Source organism: Gigantopelta aegis, chromosome 10, assembly GCF_016097555.1.
Source record: "Gigantopelta aegis isolate Gae_Host chromosome 10, Gae_host_genome, whole genome shotgun sequence".
In the NCBI taxonomy this organism is placed as follows: domain Eukaryota; kingdom Metazoa; phylum Mollusca; class Gastropoda; order Neomphalida; family Peltospiridae; genus Gigantopelta; species Gigantopelta aegis.
Window position 1 is genome coordinate 31,793,696 of NC_054708.1, and position 21,080 is coordinate 31,814,775.

Genomic DNA, 21,080 nt, shown 5'->3' on the forward strand with positions numbered 1-21,080 from the left:
TTTAATTGTCTTGTCCTTCAGTGATGAACAACCACACATACTGGGTATGTTGTGCTGTATTGGAATTTGTTTTGTGTGCAAAAGAAATTTCTTGAAAAATCTAACCTTCAGTGCAAAGGAGTTAAAAGCATTACCTTATTCAAGGTCATGTGACATGTCTGTCCAATAGTGACTCTTATTCAACACCATGTGACATGTCTGGCCAATAGAGACATTCAGTGTCATGTGACAAATCTGGCCAGTAGTGACTTATTCAATGTCATGTGACATATCTGGCCAATAGTGACATTCAGTGTCATCATGTGACATGTCTGGCTAGTAGTGACTTATTCAATGTCATCATGTGACATATCTGGCCAATAGTGACATTCAGTGTCATCATGTGACATGTCTGGCTAGTAGTGATTTATTCAATGTCATCATGTGACATATCTGGCCAATAGTAACATTCAGTGTCATCATGTGACATGTCTGGCCAGTAGTGACTTATTCAATGTGACATATCTGGGCAATAGTGACTATTCAGTGACATGTCTGTCCAGTAAAGACCTTTATGAAACTTCAGAAATTGTGGTACCAAGATTCCTGCTATATTATATTTTTCCAAACGCATTATCAAGATGTATTACACACAAATAAGTTAATCTGTATTGTAAGTTTGTTAGTGTAATTTATACACTGTGCCTTTCAAATCAGTCATTGCTATTCTAGTTTGCAGTTTATACCATGTACATTGCATTGTTTTTATTATTTAATAGTGTTTGGCGAGGTTAGCACAAACATTACAGATCATGTTATTGTTGGATTTTATTTACATCAAAGTTTTAAAAAATATATTTTTAATCATGTTATTTATATTTTTAGAAGTTTTCAAGTTGTGTTTTTGTTAAATCATGAGTTTTAATAAAACAGAAAATATTTGTGTTTTCCTCTTTGTTTGAGAACATGCAGACATATTTACAAGATGCATCTACATATACATCTATAAAGGAAGGGAGAAATGTTTTATTTAACGAAGTACACAACACATTTTAATTTATATGGTAAAGGACCACATGGATAACGAGAGAAAATGCACTGCTGCCACTTCATGGGCTACTCTTTTTGATTAGCAGCAAGGAATCTTTTATATATGCCACATCACAGAAGCAGGGTAGAACATACCATGGCCTTTGTTAATAAGTTGTGGAGCATTTGCTTCAAAGAGAAATAGTCCAATGGGCTCACCTACGGAAACTGACCATGTATCGGGCAAGCACTCTATACCTAGGGCCTATTTCACAAAACATTGTAAGTTTACGTCTGCGACTAGCAGTTATACCGGGCATACATTTACATCTGTTGGGCATTTATTTCACACAGAAGATGGAGCATTTTAAGGACAAAAAAAAGAAGAAGAAAATATGTGTTTTGAACTATATTTGTTGTACTATAATAGTAATAAAAACTGGTTTAGTCGTTGATTTATGTTTACTTGCAAACCTAGGCTTGGGTCCAGGACTGTTCCACACCTCTATTACATACAGACAAATGAGCATACACACACATATATACAATACATGTATACTGAAAAATCACTGGTCTTCAAATACATATATATATATATTTTTTTTATATTATTATTGAACAGGCTTTCCTTCCTATTGAACACGAGCACACACACGTGTACGATGTAAAAAACTGGGTGTGAAGACTGCCATCACCTACCTGTGATAACCTGTACCCACATATTAAATACATGACACTCGTGCAGTGTGTAATTCTTTATTAAGCTACTTATATATTAGAGCTCTGCATTTTAATAATGTATATCAGCATCAGATCCTAGGTGATTCCAAGAGGGGTGCAAATTTAGGCCCAGCGAGCACTGAATGCCATGGATTTTTATATTTTTATATTCATGAAATTTTTTAATTGCTTAAACTATGTGATGTACATCAAATTAAAAACATACGAGTAATAGCAGTATGGGGTCCGGAAACAAGAGTTGGATCTACCTCTGAATATGCCTTTGGTACATACACGTATATATGTTTTACAGTTACTAGAATATATGCTAAATAATACTGTATTAGCAAGGAGCCATGCACACCATAAAAAAAAAAGCTATGCAAACCTGAATATTTTGAAATATATTAGCTTTTGGACAAATTACCAAATATATTAAACACACATATATACATTTTTGTATACACAAGGAATAACAAATGTATTAGTTAAGGCCATTATAAATTAAATGCAATACATGTATATTTTCATCCAATGTTTTTTTTTAATACAGCACATAAAGCATATAATTATATATATATATATATATACATGTGTATATATATATATATATACATGTATATATATAATTTATTTATTTGCGGTTTACTCCACCACAGCTCAAGGGGTGTTGTCTCCCTCCCTTCTCCCCCCCCCCCCTCTCTCTCGCTCTCATGACGGGCAAGGAAGGAAACCAAATTCTTAGGTTTTGGAGGCCACTGGGGATGGCACCCATACCTTTCCTCCGCCCACTCGCTCCTAGCATTTCATTAAAATCTTATGTCATTAATCATTTAATGACATCTGTTGTCATTTAGTCTGCATGTACACATGAATTAGAGAAATGGCTATGTAACGTATTATTTGCCAATTCCATTGAAAGTGGATCACTGTTACCTCACACAAACGTAATGAATTAATTTCAGTCAAATCATCAATCGGGGGGGGGGGGGGGGGGGGGGTGATAAAAAATGTAATTGGTACATTTTATTTGTGTGTTATATGTAAAATATATATCCACCACGCTCAGTTTTGTGCTATTTAGATTTGTCGAATCAGTCTTGAGTGTGGCAGTCCTAACAGTCCTATGAAATCGTCCCTTTGACTACCTTGTGCAGAGATACGATTTTGATTACCACAACAACTGTTTTGCAATTCGGATTAGGTCGAAGGTCTTGACAGGTACAGATCGTGTGCTTAAACACCGAGTGGACAGGGGGTACATTACAGTCGATACCCGGTCAGGCACAATTTGGTTATAGACGGGCCGTGCCAAGCACGGGAGTAGTTATTTAAAGATACTGACTGCCATCTCCCATCAGAAGGTGTCGATGTTCGTGTGGCGACATTATGTGAGCGTGTTGCACAGAGCCGGGATCGTGCTCGGCTGCGGTCCCACTATACTGCATGTGTGTCTGGTTTGCCAAGCCCATACTCTGCTGTATCGGATTCGGCGAACGGGACATTGGTACCAAATGCAGAGGAACCAGGCCGGACGGGGCGACCGTGTGAGTTTGGGGGTGACTCGAAGGCACCATGTCAGCCGCTGCTTGTCTCATCATGGCCATGTCGTGGTGGATAATCTCTGTGACTTGGGCAGCAGGCTCAGACATACCCTCTGCTACTGGAGACTGAAGCTGGTGATGGGCAGACAACGGGGAATGAGCTGAGGTCGACGGTATAGTCTGCGGGACACATTTCCTACCCAAAGGTTTAAGCTTCGATATAGGATTGTAGGTCAAAGCAGAATTAATGGTCATTTGTGTAGAGATGCCTTCCTCGGTCGAGTCTGTGATGGAAACTTCTGAGATACAGTTCTGAAGCTCTTCGGGAGTTAGGTCCTTGCCGTGACTCTTCACGTGGGTCCTCATATTGTCCGCTCTAGTTCCTGTCTTGCCGCAGAACTTACAAACAAACTGCCTTGCTGGAGCGTGGATCGTTCTAATGTGTTTGCTTAAACCCCCTTTATCTGGAAAACAACTGCCACACGTATGGCATACAAAGGTCTTTTCCGGATTATGTCGTTTTTCGTGAGCCTTGCAACAGTTTTTCGTTTTGAAAGTTTTAGCGCAAACGCGACACTGAAATGGGGTGTCACTTTTGTGCGTGTACTGGTGGGTATACAATGACGACATACATTTGAATGTTTTCCCACATAGTTTACAAGAAAAAGGACGTGCGTCCATATGTACGAACACGTGTGCGTCTAAATTACTCTTGAACATGAACTGGCGACCACAGATGTCGCACATAAATCTATTGACATCATCCGTGTGACGACGCCGATGGACATTACGCAAATGCTCAGATTTGTAAAATTTAAGGCATATGTCGCACTGATAGTTCTTTTCAGAAACGTGGTACGATTCCTCGTGTGCTTTTAACGCCTGGCGCGTGACGAACCCTTTACTGCACATGGAACATTTGTGTGGTCGTTCGTTCAGATGTATCATCATGTGCGTTTTCAGGCTGTTGTTGTAGTTAAATTCTTTGTTACAAACATTACAAGTAAACTTGTGTTTATCTCCGCTATGGTGAATCGCCTGCTTGTGTGCTTTAAGGTGTGTCCCGGTCAGGTATGACTTATCACAGAGATCGCATTGGTAAGGTCGTTCGCCGCGGTGTTTCCGCATGTGTAGCTTATAGCTGTGGTGGAAGTTGAAAAACTGACCGCACTCCTCACAAGAGTATGGTTTTATGTTGCTGTGTAGACCTCGTTGGTGGTGAGACAAAGAATCTATTGAAGAAAAGTTTTTCCCACATTGGTCACACTGGAAGTTCGACCAGTGGCGGTTGGTATGTCGTCTGAAAGCTCGTTTTGTGTCAAACGTTTTGTTACACAACAAACAAGCCAAGTTGGCTTCATCGATCGAGGATTCTAATTGTTTACGTTTTTCTTTGACTTCGTCACTTTCTTCTTTTTTTATTTTAGTTATCGTTTTTTTTACTTTTACTTTGGTCTTGCTCAGCTGTTTCATTTTGATTTTCAAAGCCAGTTTTGCCACTGTTCTGCGTCCTCTGTAGGAAGAAGGCCGTTTGGCTTCTTCTTTTCGAATCCTTGGTGACTGTCGTCTGCTCGCCGGTCTTTTCTGTTGGCCCTGGCCACCAGATCTTTTTCGTTTTCTTTTACTCTGAGTATGTTTCTCATCAGTGTCATCTTCAGAGAAGCCTGGTTCGTAATCCACATCAGACATCCGCTCGTCCTTTATCTCACTCTCTTCCTTGATGTAGTCTGCTTCGCTATCACTGTCAATGCCTTCGTCGTCATCATCGTCATCATCAGAAGAAGGTACCCGTACCACCTGGTAGCTCAGACTGTCACCAGTTTGATTTTCTCCAACTGTTTCCCTTTGGTTGCTCCCTGCTTTCACTGTTTTCTTTAGGGGGATGATGGATGCCGATGGAAGACCATTCTGGGACTCTATGCTATCTTCATCTTTTATTTTAGTAAAACTTGTATCCTGAAAGGTGGGTGAATAACTGTGTTTGGAGGAAGATGTGGAGACGGCCGCTGTACTACCATAGATGTCTTCATCGTTCGTTTTGAAACTGTTCTTCATTATCATGATGTTACGGTTTTCTACAATAAATAGAAAATGCAATCAGTAATAAATACATTAATTAATTAACATAAATAAATGGCTCATTACACCGACACATTTTCTCATTTACACCAGAGCAATATCACTATTTACGGAAGCCATCAATAATAATACAAATATGCAGAACAGGGGCGTAGTGTGATCTGGACCTTGGGGGGGGGGGGGGGGGGGTTCGAATATGAACCAATTGAACCCTTTTTCTATTGTTTTTGCATCATCAGAAACTCCGTATGTATAAACCTGTATGTTTTAGTTCTGAAAGCGGACCATTTGCTTCAGCGGTGTGGGGGGGGGTCGAAAGACCCCCCCCCCCCCAACCCACCCTGCAGAATCTAATCAGACATGGATCCAAGAGCTGGAGATGCAAATTTCAAAGAGCTCCGTTAAATGTTTCACAGATGAACGTATGTCATTTAATTATTTTTATTTAGTGAAAATATAATTCAATTCCTTTTAGTTGATGGAAATATGTCATAATTATATTTTGTTTGGCTGGCTATTTTGTAGGGGTTTTTTTTGTTTGTTTATTGGTGTTGTTTTGGTTTTCTTTTTAGGGTTTGTTTGTTTGTTTGTTTTGGGGGGGGGGGTTGGGGGGGTTGGTTGTTTTTGTTTTTTGGGGTTTTTTTTTTGGGTGTGTGTGTGGCCTATATGTGTTAATGTACTTTGGAATACATATATCGATGGGGAAAATATTTACAAATGTGTCCAATCTACGTATGTTATGATTAATCTGGTATATAAATAATCTGGTATATAAATCTGCCACAACAGTAGTTAAATATGTAATTGTGACAATGTATGATTTAAATATCAACGAAAATAAATGATTTATAAATCTTCACATCGTATCCATAAATTCATAGTATTTCATAATAAAACAACGACAGTGGGACAGTAGTAGTCGATTTAGATAAATTTTATACTTTGCTGGATTCTCGGTTTGGTGCGCTCAAGAAAAGGGTGGAAATGTATTAACTTGGTTTAACAAAATGGCGGAGATGATTTTGGGACTCGTGCCGTTTGTTTTGGATTTCCTGGACTTAGATGCTGAAGAACTGATAAAGTCTGGTGTTTTGTCTGATGACACGTTTGATGAAGCAACATTAGCGGTTGTTATGCACTACGCAAAAGAGCGCCAAAAACGTGCTGCATCAGTCCCTGTTGTCGAGTGGGTTCCTACGGTAAGATCTGTGTCACACTCACAGACGCTGAGACGGACATGGTCACTAACAAATTACAACACAAAGTTTTGTTTAACGACACCACTGGAGCACATTCATTAATTAATATAATAATCATCGGCTATTAGATGTCAAACATTTGGTAATTCTTTCACGTAATCATCGGGGAAGCTCTTGTAGCGCACGCCTGTCATGGGCACGGGTTCCGTCCTTGACAGGCTCTATTGTCCTATAGAGGATGCAGTTACTTGAGCAAGGGATATTTTATATGCACCATCCCAAACAGGATAGCCTTTGATATACTAGTTGTGGTGCAGTGGCTGGAACAAGAAATAGAATTAGAAGTTACAACACAGCGCCTGCACACACACAGTGACATTACACACACAGAGACTGACAGCTTGAGTATTATAGAGCAACATGACTAGACCGACATTTGGGTAATTCTGCATTTTAGAGTTGTCTGTTGATGGTAAAGAGCAATTATAACTCACTGAAGCAAGACTTCCTTGTCACACCGGGGTGGAACGTAGCCCAGTGGTACAACGCTTGCTCTATGCGCAGTCGGTGTGGGATCGATCCCCATCGGTGTGCCCATTGGGCTATTTCTATTTTTTTTCCTGCAAAATTTGGAGCACCATTTACAGAGTATGACAAATATTTTGAAAAGTCACTAGCCACAGGGCTAGTGGGTTTGTGAAAACCACTAGCCCACCAAGATAAAGCACTAGCCCAAATTCCTGATCAGTTATAACTGGATTTTTATATAATTTTTGTAACATTACACATTTACGAGTATAACAGTGAAATAAAACAAACACTTAAATCATGTTGTAACTTTTAGTTTTTTGTCGTGTCATACGTTTTGTCTTTTGTCAAGTGTGATCCATCGTCATTGTCCCGTTTTCGTTTTTGCCCTCCCCCCGGGGAAAAATAATTGAGCAAACTCTTGGTTGGTATCTAAACACACTATCAAAATAATTAAATTTAAATGAGGGTACGACAGTGTGACACACGGTAATAGATGGTTCAGTGTATTTGGTAGTTGGTTATATATTTAGGGCCTACTATTTATGTCGCCAGGAACGGTGATGCCAAATACAGGGCTTTATCCCGTGTCAGACCGATATCAAAAGAATATAACGGCGACATCTAATCCGTTGTTAATTGATGAACAAAAAAGGTATTATCTTGTATCGGCAGCTGTGACGTATTATCCAAACCGCTACACGTAATAGGCCAAGCCGAGTCATTGCATATGCGGTTACCATTAAAGTAAATTGTTTTCCTGATTGCCGATAACCACGTTAGGGTCATTCTGTGTCAAATCGCCCCCCAAAAAAGGACATTTAAACCCTACCATCTCCAATTTCAATGAAATTTGGTATTTAAGGTTATTTTGGCCAAAAAACCTGAAATTCCAAGTTTCAGCTTAATCGGACTAACAGTTTCCGAGTTATGGCCGGTTTTATGGCTCTCTGTATAGACTGCACATGTATTTAAGCACTATTAAATGTACATGCATCAACACTGTAAATGTCATGAATGTTCTAACAATATAGTCCAGCATCCAACAGATTTAAGATTATTTTTTTGAAATATTGCCTAATTATCAAAAACATCTTGTGCCAACATCTCATATTGTTTAAAACAGGCTAAACTATATTACCATGGGGACTACATTGAAAGGAAGTTATGGCCCCTTGAATGGACTTTGGACCCATGTGGAGGAAACTGCAGCCCCCCAACCCCAATTCAGAGCATGCTGCATGAATATCTAAAATCGAAGAAATTTATGTTTATCCATTAGATCTCGGATTTCCCTCCATTTCCAAGATCCATTAATATGTACCGGTAAGTATCAGAAAATCTCTAGTAGGTAACTAATAAACAAAAGAACTAATTGATCCTTATTACTTATATACATGTATGTAATTAGTACTGATAATTATTTTTAAGATTAATTACTATCTGTGGTCTGTAGGCCTACTGGCACACTTATGTGTGTACATTTACATCCTTATTGATGGAAGTGAAGAATGTTTGTACTTTAAAATTTTGAGTCTACATCATGTCATTGAGCAAGTCATTATGGTAAGATTGCTAAATAATAATTTGTTTATTCACCATAGGTACTGCATCACAATTTGACACTTATTTTCTAAGGTTTCAAGCATAGGCCTGTATCGTAAGCAGCAGAGAATCCAACTGAAAAAAGTGACTTATAGCACTTAGTGATAGGCCTACAATGTAGTACATGTATAAATAATGAAGGGTAAAACAAATCTTTTTAATGGATAAAGAATTTTAAAAAAATGGAATTGTCACAATTCAGCAATAAATGGCAGAAAAATAGTCATATATATGGAACTTTTTTAAAATGCCAAACAAATGCTATTTCATTGTACATAGTTAAATAGATGGCAGGGGCGGTATGTAGCCCTGTGGTAAAGCACTCGCTTGGTGTGCTGACAAGTCTGGGAATAATCCCTGTCAGTGGACTATTTTTTGCTCCATCCAGTGCACTACAACTGGTATATCAAAGGCCAATTTCGATGATAGTAATGACGATTCACAAATTCCACTAGAAATAAAGGTGCAGAACTTTGTCTGCAGCCTCTATGATGGTCTTCCTTGCATTGGTTTGGTGGATGAAGTTTCAGAGGAATTTGGAGACTATAATGTCAAGTTCATGCACCCTCATGGACCTTCAAAGCAGTTCCACTGGCCGTCAAAAGCAGACAGGTGTTGGATTCCAGAAAGGGATATACTTTTGTATTATAAACACCCCATCCTTGACATCATCTTCATCCAGGAATTACAGTATCTGCCAAAATAATCTCCTCAGAATTTCCAAAGTCTGTTCAACATGGATAGTTAAAGACTAGAAAGCTTGTGACTTCAATCAAGTAGTCACTCCTCAAATAAACAGAAATACAATAATATATAAAATTAACAAAAGATGAAGGAAACTACCAGTAGTGATTTATAGATTCTATTTTCCTTAATCAACTGGTTGCCTGGTTGCCACACTATATTGTATCATTAAAATTCATGACATTTACAGTGTTGACACATATACATTTAATAGTGAAATGCATGCAGTCTATACAGAGAGCATAGAACAACAGCAGGTAAACATATTTCAATCTGAAATTGCTGACTAATGAAACATTTTCCACCTCCAATTTTTTTATATGTTGTAGATAACATGTTGGGCTATAATTTTAATCAAAGGTCATCTCAATGTCACATGTCCCACAAGGTCAATTTCAAGGTCAAAATATAGGTCAAAAGGTCATCAGCCCAAAAGTAACCCAAGTGTTAGGAATAATGCCAGATTTGGATTCCTTGTAATTCCCCCTTTACAATGATACCTCATTTGTCAAAATTGGACAATTGGTTGCTGAATTATGGCAATTTAAAAAAGGGTGGCCAAGCCCTTTTTTGACCAAATGTAAAAAAAAAGGAACGGCCATAACTCGGAAACTGTTGGTCCGATTAAGCTGAAACTTGGAATTTCAGGCTTTTTGGCCAAAATAACCTTATATACCAAATTTCATTGAAATTGGAGAGGGTAGGGTTTAACCCATTGGGTGATCTGACATGGAATGACCCGTTAGCGGTGTTAAATTAGAAAACAATAGGTAAATAAAACAAACACTGAAATTCAAAGCATGGCTGGGGTTTACTTGATTGAGATTAACCTGTCGTTGCGATTGGTGATTTCCAAGTTCTTAGCCTAAAACATATGTGCGAGATTAACTACCACGTGACGTGTCTAACCAATCAAAAAACGCATGTCATTAGACTTTATTTCCTGTGCCAGAAACTTGACAGGGAAAGGGAAAAAATGCATGCTGTAACTGTGACGATGTAGAGATAGCATGTTACTGCAGTTTGCAGACCTAGCTCAAGTGGATTATTATTATATACTGATTGCGTTGTTGATATTATTCGATGACAAACGTCACAATCAAATTTATTAAACGAAATTTCAGCTGAGAGAAAAAGAAAGAAAGAAGAAAAAAACACCCCACGATCGAGCGATGACAAGAGGAGGGGGGAAAACACTAGCCCGCAGGGGCTAGTGGTTTTGTGTTTCTCACTAGCCCGAACTTAAAAACCACTAGCCACGGGCGTCGGGCTAGCGGATTTGTTGAACTCTGCCATTTACTTGGATATATAAGTACAGGATTACACAAAAAGGAAATGGGTTACTTAGATTTATTTCTGTGTAACCGATAAATGGGTCACACAGATTTTCAGTTCTCAGAAGAATGCGATCACTAGAATTGAATATTGATAATTTATACAAATTACGGTCCATAGGAGAGCATGCTTGAACCTAGCTAAGAGTTACGTCTAGCCCTCCCCTTATTGATATGTTGTAGGTGAGGGCTTTCTAGAGAGGACTGCGTAATACATGGGCAATTGTCGACGACCAAATGGTAACCAGCTACTGTGTTTAAAATACTATTTTGTTCCTAAATCTGATGCCACAGAGATTTAGTTTAATTATTTTTGAGTCTAGTCATGACATTAAATGTGACACGTGGGCAAACACTTTGCTTTACGACACCACAAGAAAATACAGCGCATGTTCATTTCGCATAGAGGCATTGGGTTTCTTTGTGTAGTGTTGGTACTGCTTAACAACATGTAACTTTAATGTCATGGCTGGACTTGAGAATAATTAAACTAAAGCTCTGTCACTGTGGCATCAGATTTAAAAAAAAGAAAAGAAGGTATTTTACTAGACACATTAGCTTGCTACCATTTGGTTGTCAACAATTGCCGAAGTATTACACACAGACTGTCAGTCCTCTCTAGCCCTCCCCTACAAGTACAACATATCAATAACAGGAGGGCTAGAGGTGACTCGAACTAGCTTGAGCTATCCATTTTGGATGCATGCAAAATTCTGAGGTCAAATTCCAATTAGTTTTGAAATTATGGTTGATAACTCAGGGCACAATATTTCACGCGAACCATTCTGTTCACGTGTTGGTTACGCAGAGTTAAATTTACGCAAACTGGTTATGTTATGACCTGTAAACGTTCAGAAATTAAAACTTGCAAACTTCACGATTACAGGATGTTTATTCACGCAGACATACTACTAGTATTTCGACAAATGTTTTAGGCTGAATTTTAGATACTTGATGCGCAGCAAGTCAGTAAATAACATTATATTTCAACAGTTGTAATTTGCAACCAGTCTAAAGTAAATGTTCAGTATAGAGTCGAGCCAAAAGTTTTAAAGAAATGTGCTCAGACCGCTGGGGACGGCTAAATTATCTGCTGTTATTTTATCTCTAAAGGAATATATGTAGACATAATATTGGATTGCCTATAATTTTACACATGTTAAAAACAGTTTTAATGTAAACAGGAATCCAAAAGTGTCACAAAAATTGAAAAATACTAACATCACATAATGTGCTTTAAAAAAACAGACATTTGGAACGTCACTGTAGTATAGAAGTACCATCAATAAAGTGAAAGGAACACAGCCACTGCATAACGCAAAAAGGAATCCCTACAAATGATTATGTATATATTTCAAAGGCGTAGCGCCCATTACACACAGTACGCATGCGCGTAATGCAAAAACAAAATCCGGGAATAGGTTGAGACTGTCTGTAATTGTTCTATAAAACTGACTCGAAAAAAAGATTACAAAAAAAAAAAGCCTCCGAAAAGGCTCAGATTGCATCTACAGGCATCCTGCCCCTGCGCGTGCTGTAACCTCACAGTGGTGCAGGGGTGTAACATTCTCTTTGAGAATGGCCAATACAGCACAAATTGAAATTTTGAGTAAAAGTCTGTATCTGTGATATTTGTATTTTTGCAGTTCTTTACAGTTTTTATTTAAATCTTGAATTTTTATATTGATGTTGATCATCACCTTATTTGTTTGCATTACCATAATTTAACAGTAATAACACCCAATAGCCGATATATTTTTCGTGTTGGGGTGTCGTTAAACATTCATTCATTCATTCTACAGGTGTCCTGAGTTTCAAACTTTTCACAGGGGGAGGCCCCCCCCGAATATTTGGTGTGCGTAATGCTAAGAAAATTTCTGGCTACTACCCCTGTATTTCGTTTCAGTACTGGGGCTGATATTCAGTTCTTTTATAATATTGTTAACTTTAGCAAGCATTAAAGACTTTTTTCTTTTTTTATATAAAATGTTTTCTTTTGTATTTGTTTTAACTTTATGTTTTAGCTAAAATATATGTATTTAAAATATAATTTCAACATAATTTTGAGGTAACGATCAGGATCAGGTTACGCAAATATAATTCACATAATCTAACATTTGGTTACCTAGGTAAAAACCATGTGAACCGACTTCCGGTTCCCTCAGATTTTGAAATATTGTCTCCTGATAACTGCTGGTCCATTGTCCTGTTTTTGCACAGGCGATTGTTTAATATTAATAACTTTATTTATTATAATTATGAAAACATCAAGCTGCCATTTGCTGTATTACCTAATTCATAACTGAAGAATCTATAATTGGACTTATTTTGTACATACATTGTATATCTGTGATGTTTTCTGACCAGGAGACTTCTAAAGTTGGGAGTACCCGGTTTTATTATTCAGAAATTATATTTTTCAGATTTTTGGGTACTATTACTACCTGATTATTTATCACAGATATAAACTTTGATTTAAAATATGTATCTATCACTGGTGTAGGAAGCTGTGGGGATGTGCCCCCCCCCCCCCCCCCCCCCCACACACACACACTTTTCTTGATCCAGTAGCAACAAAAAAGTAAAGTTTGTTTTATTTAACGATGCCACTAGAGCACGTTGATTTTTTTATCTTATCGGCTATTGGACATCAAACATATGGTCATTATGACACTGTTTTTTTAGAGGAAACCCGCTGTCGCCACATAGGCTGCTTTTTTACGACATGTAGTGAGGGATCTTTTATTTGCACTTCCCACAGGCAGGATAGCACAAACTATGGCCTTTGTTGAACCAGTTATGGATCACTGGTCGGTGCAAGTGGTTTACACCTACCCATTGAGCCTTGCGGAGCACTCACCCAGGGTTTGGAGTCGATATCTGGATTAAAAAGTCGCATGTCTCGACTGGGATCCGAACCCAGAACCTACCAGCCTGTAGACTGATGGCCTAACCATGACGCCACCAAGGCCGGTCCAGTAGCAACAGTGATGGTTTATATATATATATATATATATATATATATATATATATATATATATATATATAGTGTGTGTGTTGTTTGTGTGTGCCCTACACACACACACACACACACACTTTTTGGCACCTTTCTACACCACTGTCTACAGATATAATATTTCTCTAGACTAATGCTTCATCCCCACTGGAATCTACATAAATGCTGTATCAGTAAAACATTTTGCAACCATCACCTATGGATTTTAATTATACAACCGTCACCTAATGCACAGTGTTCACTGGGAGATACCATACAAATAGTTAATTTTACCTTTAATAACTCTATGTATTTTATCTTTAATAACTACATGTATTTAACATCTGTTTTCATTACATACAGACACATAAAACAAACTCCTACCCCAACATACAACATGTGTACACATCAATTCCATGATACAAACTATAGGAACAATTAGTTTTACATTTTAGCGACAATCGATTATGGCTTTTTATAATTGATCATCACATTCATAGTCCAACTAATTAATTTTTTTACTATAATTGATCACTGGAACATCGATGATTGGAACATTGATCCCTAACTTAATTTAAAGAACGAGTAAACAATAGATTTCTGTAACTATCAATGATAACCCTGCAAATCTTGAGACAAATTACACACACTGGAATGTAACAGAAGCATCTTTATATAAAGGCCCTTGCAACTATAAGTCAGTTTTCTAGATTGAATTAATATCAAAATAACCCTTCTCATCATGTACACTAAGTACATACATTTTGTCATTTAATATTCTCTGCAATAAGATATGTTTTGTGGTTTTTTACTTTTAGGTTGAGCCTACTCCACCTAAACGAATTCGAAGAAAGGATCCAATTCCAGACAAGTTTCTCATTATTGCCCCTAAAGCAAGAAATGAACCAACAGACGAGGAATTTCGTTTGACTTACAGAATGACTCGCTCCATGTTTGAAGACCTTCTAAAGATGCTTGGTGAGCTAACAGACATGCAGATGAAAAGGAAATATGTTGGAGGCAAACATGAAATACCTGTAGACTTGGCATTATTGATGTCTTTGGAGTATTTGGGAAGTCGGAAGACCGTGAAAGACTTGGCAGTAAAATATGATGTAAGCACATCATCGTCTATTGGGTGCTTCAAGAGGTGTTTGCCTGGACTTTACCAACTGGTTAAACACCTGATCAAATGGCCAGATAAGAACACCATTGCATCAACTGTGTCTGAGCTTACCGAAACCTATGGCATTCCAGGACTTGTTGGAGTCATCGATGTAGCTCACATTCGAGTAAAGGCATCTCAGTGCCACCATGACTATTACATGAATCAGAAAGGTTTTCTTTCAGTTATACTCCAAGCAGTTTGCAATCATAAATTCCAGTTTCTTCACTGTTGTACCGGATGGCCAGGTTCTGTTGATGATTTAAGTGTCCTCAATGATTCAGACTTGTATCAGGATGTCCTGAAGAACCAAGAAGAGTTTTTTCCAAACGGCAGCTTTGTGGCCGGTGATTCATCATACCCACTGTACGATTGGCTTTTGACTCCTATTACAGATCCCGAAACTGTTACTAGTGCTCACCAAACATACAACTATGCTCACAGTCTTTCCAGGAAGTTGTCCTCCAAATGCTTCAGCCACCTGAGGGCTCGATTCCCAAGGCTGAAGTATGTGGATCTGCACGACATGGAGGAAATTGTGAAAGTTATACTTGTGTGCTGTGCCCTTCATAACTTCTGCCATGCCAGAGGTGACACTGAAATGTTTATCACCGATGATGCAGAGCATGAAGAGCTGAGTGCGCCACCTTCAACACATGCCACTGTCGTGGGGATAGTTAAGAGACAAAACGTTCTTGAACTGATGCAGCAGGCAATGTCAAACACTGTATGAAGAAACCTTTCAAAGGATTCTATAGTCTAAACTGTCACAATATGAAGAAACCTTTCAAAGGATTCTATAGTCTACACTGTCACAATATGAAGAAACCTTTCAAAGGATTCTGTAGACTAAACTCACAATATGAAGAAACCTTTCAAAGGATTCTATAGTCTACACTGTCACAATATGAAGAAACCTTTCAAATGATTCTGTAGACTAAACTGTCACAGTATGAAGAAACCTTTCAAATGATTCTATAGTCTACACTGTCACGGTATGAAGAAATCTTTCAAAGGATTCTGTAGTCTAAACTGTCACTGTATGAAGAAACCACAGTATGAAGAAACCTTTCAAACGATTCTTTAGTCTACACTGTCACGGTATGAAGAAATCTTTCAAAGGATTCTGTAGTCTAAACTGTCACAGTATGAAGGAGAAATCATAACCATATACATGAGAACCAGCATAAGGAGAAGCTGTCGTATCACAGTATAAATGATAACCAGCATAAATTAGCAACAGTCAATGTATAAATGAGCTTTTCATGTATAGACGAATATCAAGCTTGTTCGTACTTAGTTGGCTGGGAGTGTTAAATAGCCCTGTTTTCAAAAATAATTTAATTAATTAACATTTTACCTACTAGTATTAATGGCATCAGACAGTTATGTACCATCATTTGGGAAAAAAGCTGAACAAAAATAAATAATTTGGGATACAGTGTTAATATAGTATTTATAAATGATTGGTACTGAAGTAAAAAACCCAAATTGGTTCTAGTCAGCAGCTTTCATATTAGATATAGACATACATAATGTAACAACAGACTACAAGCTGTGCTCATGAGTAATCTATAAGATTTTAAAAATGCTATTGCACCTTGGATGGACCTACAAGTCGCAGTTTGTTTTAAACAATTTTATGTATCATCTCTTTTCTTTAAATTTTTTAATTTTATGCTTCAGTTAACTACACCCATTTCCAAATTTCAGACCAATACCATGACTTTACCCCCCAGATAATATATTTACAAATGTTAACTGACCAGAAACAATCTGATTTTATATGGTGAGCTAATGATGCATGTTATTAAAATTATTTGTTACCTGTCTGTTGAGTGCTGTTTTCGTTTTCGCTGATATTCAGGCGAGAATCGTCTAGCTGAGGCATAGGGTGACAGGGTGCATATTTTCTCATCAGTTCCAGCTGTCCTAATGAAGTTACATGTTCAAAGAGTTGCTGATCGTTGGCCACTGATTCTGACCGTCTGGATACATCCATTTGTAGCATGGTGCCAGATTCACTGGGTTTTACCTGGCCGTGGAAAGCTTTAAAATCTTCACTGTCTCCCAAGTCTTCTTTCGTACTAGTTTCGTTTAAGTTTATGATGCTCATTTCTTCATTGTCGTTGTAAGATAATGACAAAGCTCCCTTAAGATGGAGGGTGTGTATTTCTCCTGCCTCTTGGTATATGTGATGGGCTTCTTCGCAGAAATGTTCTTTTATCCTTTCCTTGAGCCGATTTGCAGTTGTTTGAACAAGGGAATGCAGGCTTTCTGTGTTTACTCTTACTTTCCTGAAGGAAAAAAACCGATAAAAAATATGTGTATTATAATAATCATGATGGGCATCTTGATATATATTTTAATTTGTTTTAAAATTGTATTTAAATGTTAAACACGGATCAGTCTTATATGGAACTGGTAACTTATGCCAAATATTTAATTTCAAAACCAGAAGCAAAAAAAGAAGAAGAAGAGATAACCACCATCATCAATCATTATCACTTCTACCAGCTCCTCGCTTCTTTTCTGTTCACCATTTACTGTGCAAGTCATTTAGTACATCATTGAAAAAGGGTGTTTTGCATTTAAGTATTACATTTTGCGCGACACTTGGAAGGGCGGGGGGTGGGTTTTATGGGAGTCTCATTGTCTATTTGATGTAGTGAAGTAGCATAGTCTTGGAAGCTGGTATGTTGTGCACTATCAATATATTAATGTCATAACGGTCGCCTGAGGTGCGAAGGGTCTTAGGTTCAGTTCCAATGAAACAGGTGTTCCGCGACTGGTGTGTCCGAGATCGTCAAATACGTCTGTTGTAGGTGTGGGGCTTTCTTACAGTAGACCAACACCAGACTATTATATGTACGTGCAAATTTGACTGTTTCACTATGCACTAATGTGAATATGTATATGTAATGGGTGTATGTTCTAATGTTTATGCATTTAGAATATATTTCCTTCAATGTTAACTACACTCTAGATCACATTCATATTGCAGTGGAGTTAACACTGTTAACACGACGTTATCACGTTTGATTGTGAACGCTACCAGCATTACCCAACAATTATTGATTTAGTTACATTATATGCTGTCGTATTTTAGTATTTACACTTAATATCAAAAGAAAGAACCTGTTCACAATTGTCAACATTTTCATGATTACAAAAAGCCAGCATTTTGTTTGCTTTTAAAGGTGGTATCTCAAGACTCCATAATGGCAGATTCCCGCCAAAATTATGTTTTAACTTTTGCTTTGAAATGTAAGCACTATACCCTCCACTATATACGGTATAATGGCCATAACATATTACAGGTAAAATATTTAGTTTACAGACAAATAAAAATAAATAAACAAACAAATAAATAAACTAAATAACAAATACAAATGTTCTTAAAGTAAAATCAAATATTTTTTATAATAGACGGAATTTTGCGCGTTGAGTTGAGGCGAACACTCCCGTTAAACCTAGCGCACACGTTATGCCAGGCGGATGTTTCTGACAAATGTTGCTGTCTTCGTGCAACCCATCTCTAACGGTATCATTCAGTCAACTTGCAATATTTTCTGGATTCGCCGATTTCATCAGATTTGTTACGATGTGATAAGACAGGAACGCTACACTGTTTACACAGCGTATTTAAGGGTGTATACTACCAAATCAAATCCCATAGACGACAATAGTAACATATGTGGCTAAAACTCCTACCTGCAGCGTATCAATCGACATAAACGCCACGGATATAAATACTACCACCCCTCACACTTAAAGTGAATCAGAAAAAAATGGGGGTCAAGCTGATCGTTTCTGAGATAACGGGTAGCGTCTATGACTACCCTAGTTCCGCACAAAATTCGCGTACTCTTTTTTTTTTTTTTTTTTACAGGTACCCCATACATGTTTCAAGCACAAGGCTACTTGACACATTGGTACTAGATGAAATAAAACTGCATATTTTTTTACCCAGATGAAACTTATTTTTTACAACCAACACACACATTTATAACCAATCACAGGACTTGTGGTGTTCACTTCTCTATCAAAAGTTCGCTGCACCTCCAATTTTGACCCAGCCGGAAGTTATTTGGTTTAGTACTACCTTAAGCACATTATAATTTAAATTAGTGGCGTTTCAGAGCATCTAAATTTTAGGATGCCAAGACATGCCCCAATACCCTAGTCAGGTGAGTGTACAGGAGGGGTTGAAATCGCCGCTGCTCAAAATATATATTTTAAAATATGCTGCTTTATATGCATGTAGGCCTACTTTCATTTGTCATGGTGAATTCTACTTCTTAAATGCAGAAAATTGCATTTCAAGATTTAATTTTCAAATTTCTCTACGGGAACATTCTCCCAAACTCCTGTGATTAACGTAGCTTACTAAGCGCATAACCAGTTTAGCTATTTTTTTTTACATACAAAGTCCTATATAGTCGCTTAAAAATATTACTCTGCAAAATAATATATTTTTTGTTATTAATATACATAGTAACTTGCGATTTTAATTGTAACAAATTATTTGATTGGATCGGATAGTTGTTCACCATAGGCGTACGGGCTCCCATTTTTGTGAGGAGGGGGTGGGGGGGGGGGGGGGGGACGGGTTTTTGCCTGAATTAAACAAAAACGTCCGAATCTGAGTAACAACATTTATTCATATTAGCATTACTACCAGTTATATATGGTTGCAAACTAATCACTACGTATTTTTACATTGATTACAACTAATTTTGCGGGTAGAACATTGCAAACATTTTCCCCGAATAGCTCTATAATTTTTTCCCGAATTTGAGGTTTTGCTCCAGCACTAGGTGGGGAAGGGGACAATTTCACCCTTCCCTCGCTCTGTCCCGTATCGTACGCTTATGGACACCACTAGAGCATATTGGTTTATTAATCATCGGATATTGGATGTCAAACAGTTGGTAATTCTGACATACATTTACAGAGGAAACCCAATACATTTTTTAAATTTGTAGCAAGTAATCTGTTTATATGCACCACCCCACAGACAGGATAACACATACTACGGTCTTGGCACTGGCTGGAACAAGAAACAGCCCAATGGGCCCACCGACGTGGATCGATCCAAAACCGACCGTGCATCAGGCGCTACATCCCGCCCCCATATTACTTATGGAATAAAGAAAATTGCATTTCGGGAAATATTATTTCCAATTTTTTTCTGGAGGAGGATACCCCTAGGAGCTGTATCGCTCTGCCCTTCCATACACAATTTTTTTTAAAAAAAAATCCAAACCCACAACCAATAACGATATTTTTTAATATTCCTTTTGTCGAGTAAACCTAAAATATAACATAAGACGAAACTATTTTAGATTTATATGAAACAGTATTACACAAACAATATTGGAAAGAAATCAAACGCTTTTAATACCTCCTCTTCCAAATATTGAGATAATTAACCCTGTTGCTAACATCAAATAGTCGAAGGTTAAATGTACTGAAGTGTTGTTACATTGGCTGTACAAAATTTAATATTCTTTTCTTTTAGACCAAGCTGTTTTAATGAGAGACATGAACATTGAGCTAAGACAGGACGAGTTATCTCATCTTACAAGTATGCTCGCTAGTTTGTCGTATCTTGCAAACTGCGTTCACAAGTATCGATCGGTACACTCGAAACAACACAAAATCCACAAATGTAGTGCAATTAGAATAATGTGTACAGTAAATAATTCTTGAATCGTAATAGTCATCACTACATCACAAAATTAGTCGTGATCAATGGGAAGGGAAATAGATAGGATTTTCCGGAACCGTATGGGTTACGATTTCAAGGCCACGACAAGCGAGACCGTAGCTTTTCATGGTTGTCAAAATGTGTCAATTGTTGTTACAATCGGAGTGGCAATGTAATGTCAAAACGGTGTGCTGCAGTGTAAATGAAATCATCATACTGGTTTGTTAAACTGTACATTTATACAAAAAATAATTTTGTCTGGCCTAAGAACTTACCTTTCCGTCGCCATTGTGAGAGGGCGCTCCAGTACATAAACACTTTGGCTTGGCCTAGTTTTTCCTGCAGCTCATGAATATTCAAAGTTATTCTATTGTTTCTGTCGTGGCCTTCAGAGTTGTCGTTACCAATTTTTATGTATATTGTGGTGTTTGTATGTATGGATGTAT

General features: G+C 37.7%; 1 protein-coding gene across 1 annotated transcript; it reads right to left on the reverse strand.

Moving 5' to 3' along the window:
• Positions 1-1,750: 1,750 nt before the first annotated feature.
• LOC121383235 (zinc finger protein 37 homolog) lies at positions 1,751-17,312 on the reverse strand. The gene is made up of 2 exons (XM_041513127.1): positions 16,749-17,312; positions 1,751-5,347 (listed from the first exon to the last, which is right to left on the reverse strand). Exons 1-2 carry the CDS (start codon positions 17,035-17,037, stop codon positions 3,060-3,062), a joined length of 2,577 nt encoding a protein of 858 aa, XP_041369061.1. The 5' UTR covers positions 17,038-17,312; the 3' UTR covers positions 1,751-3,059.
• Positions 17,313-21,080: the final 3,768 nt, after the last annotated feature.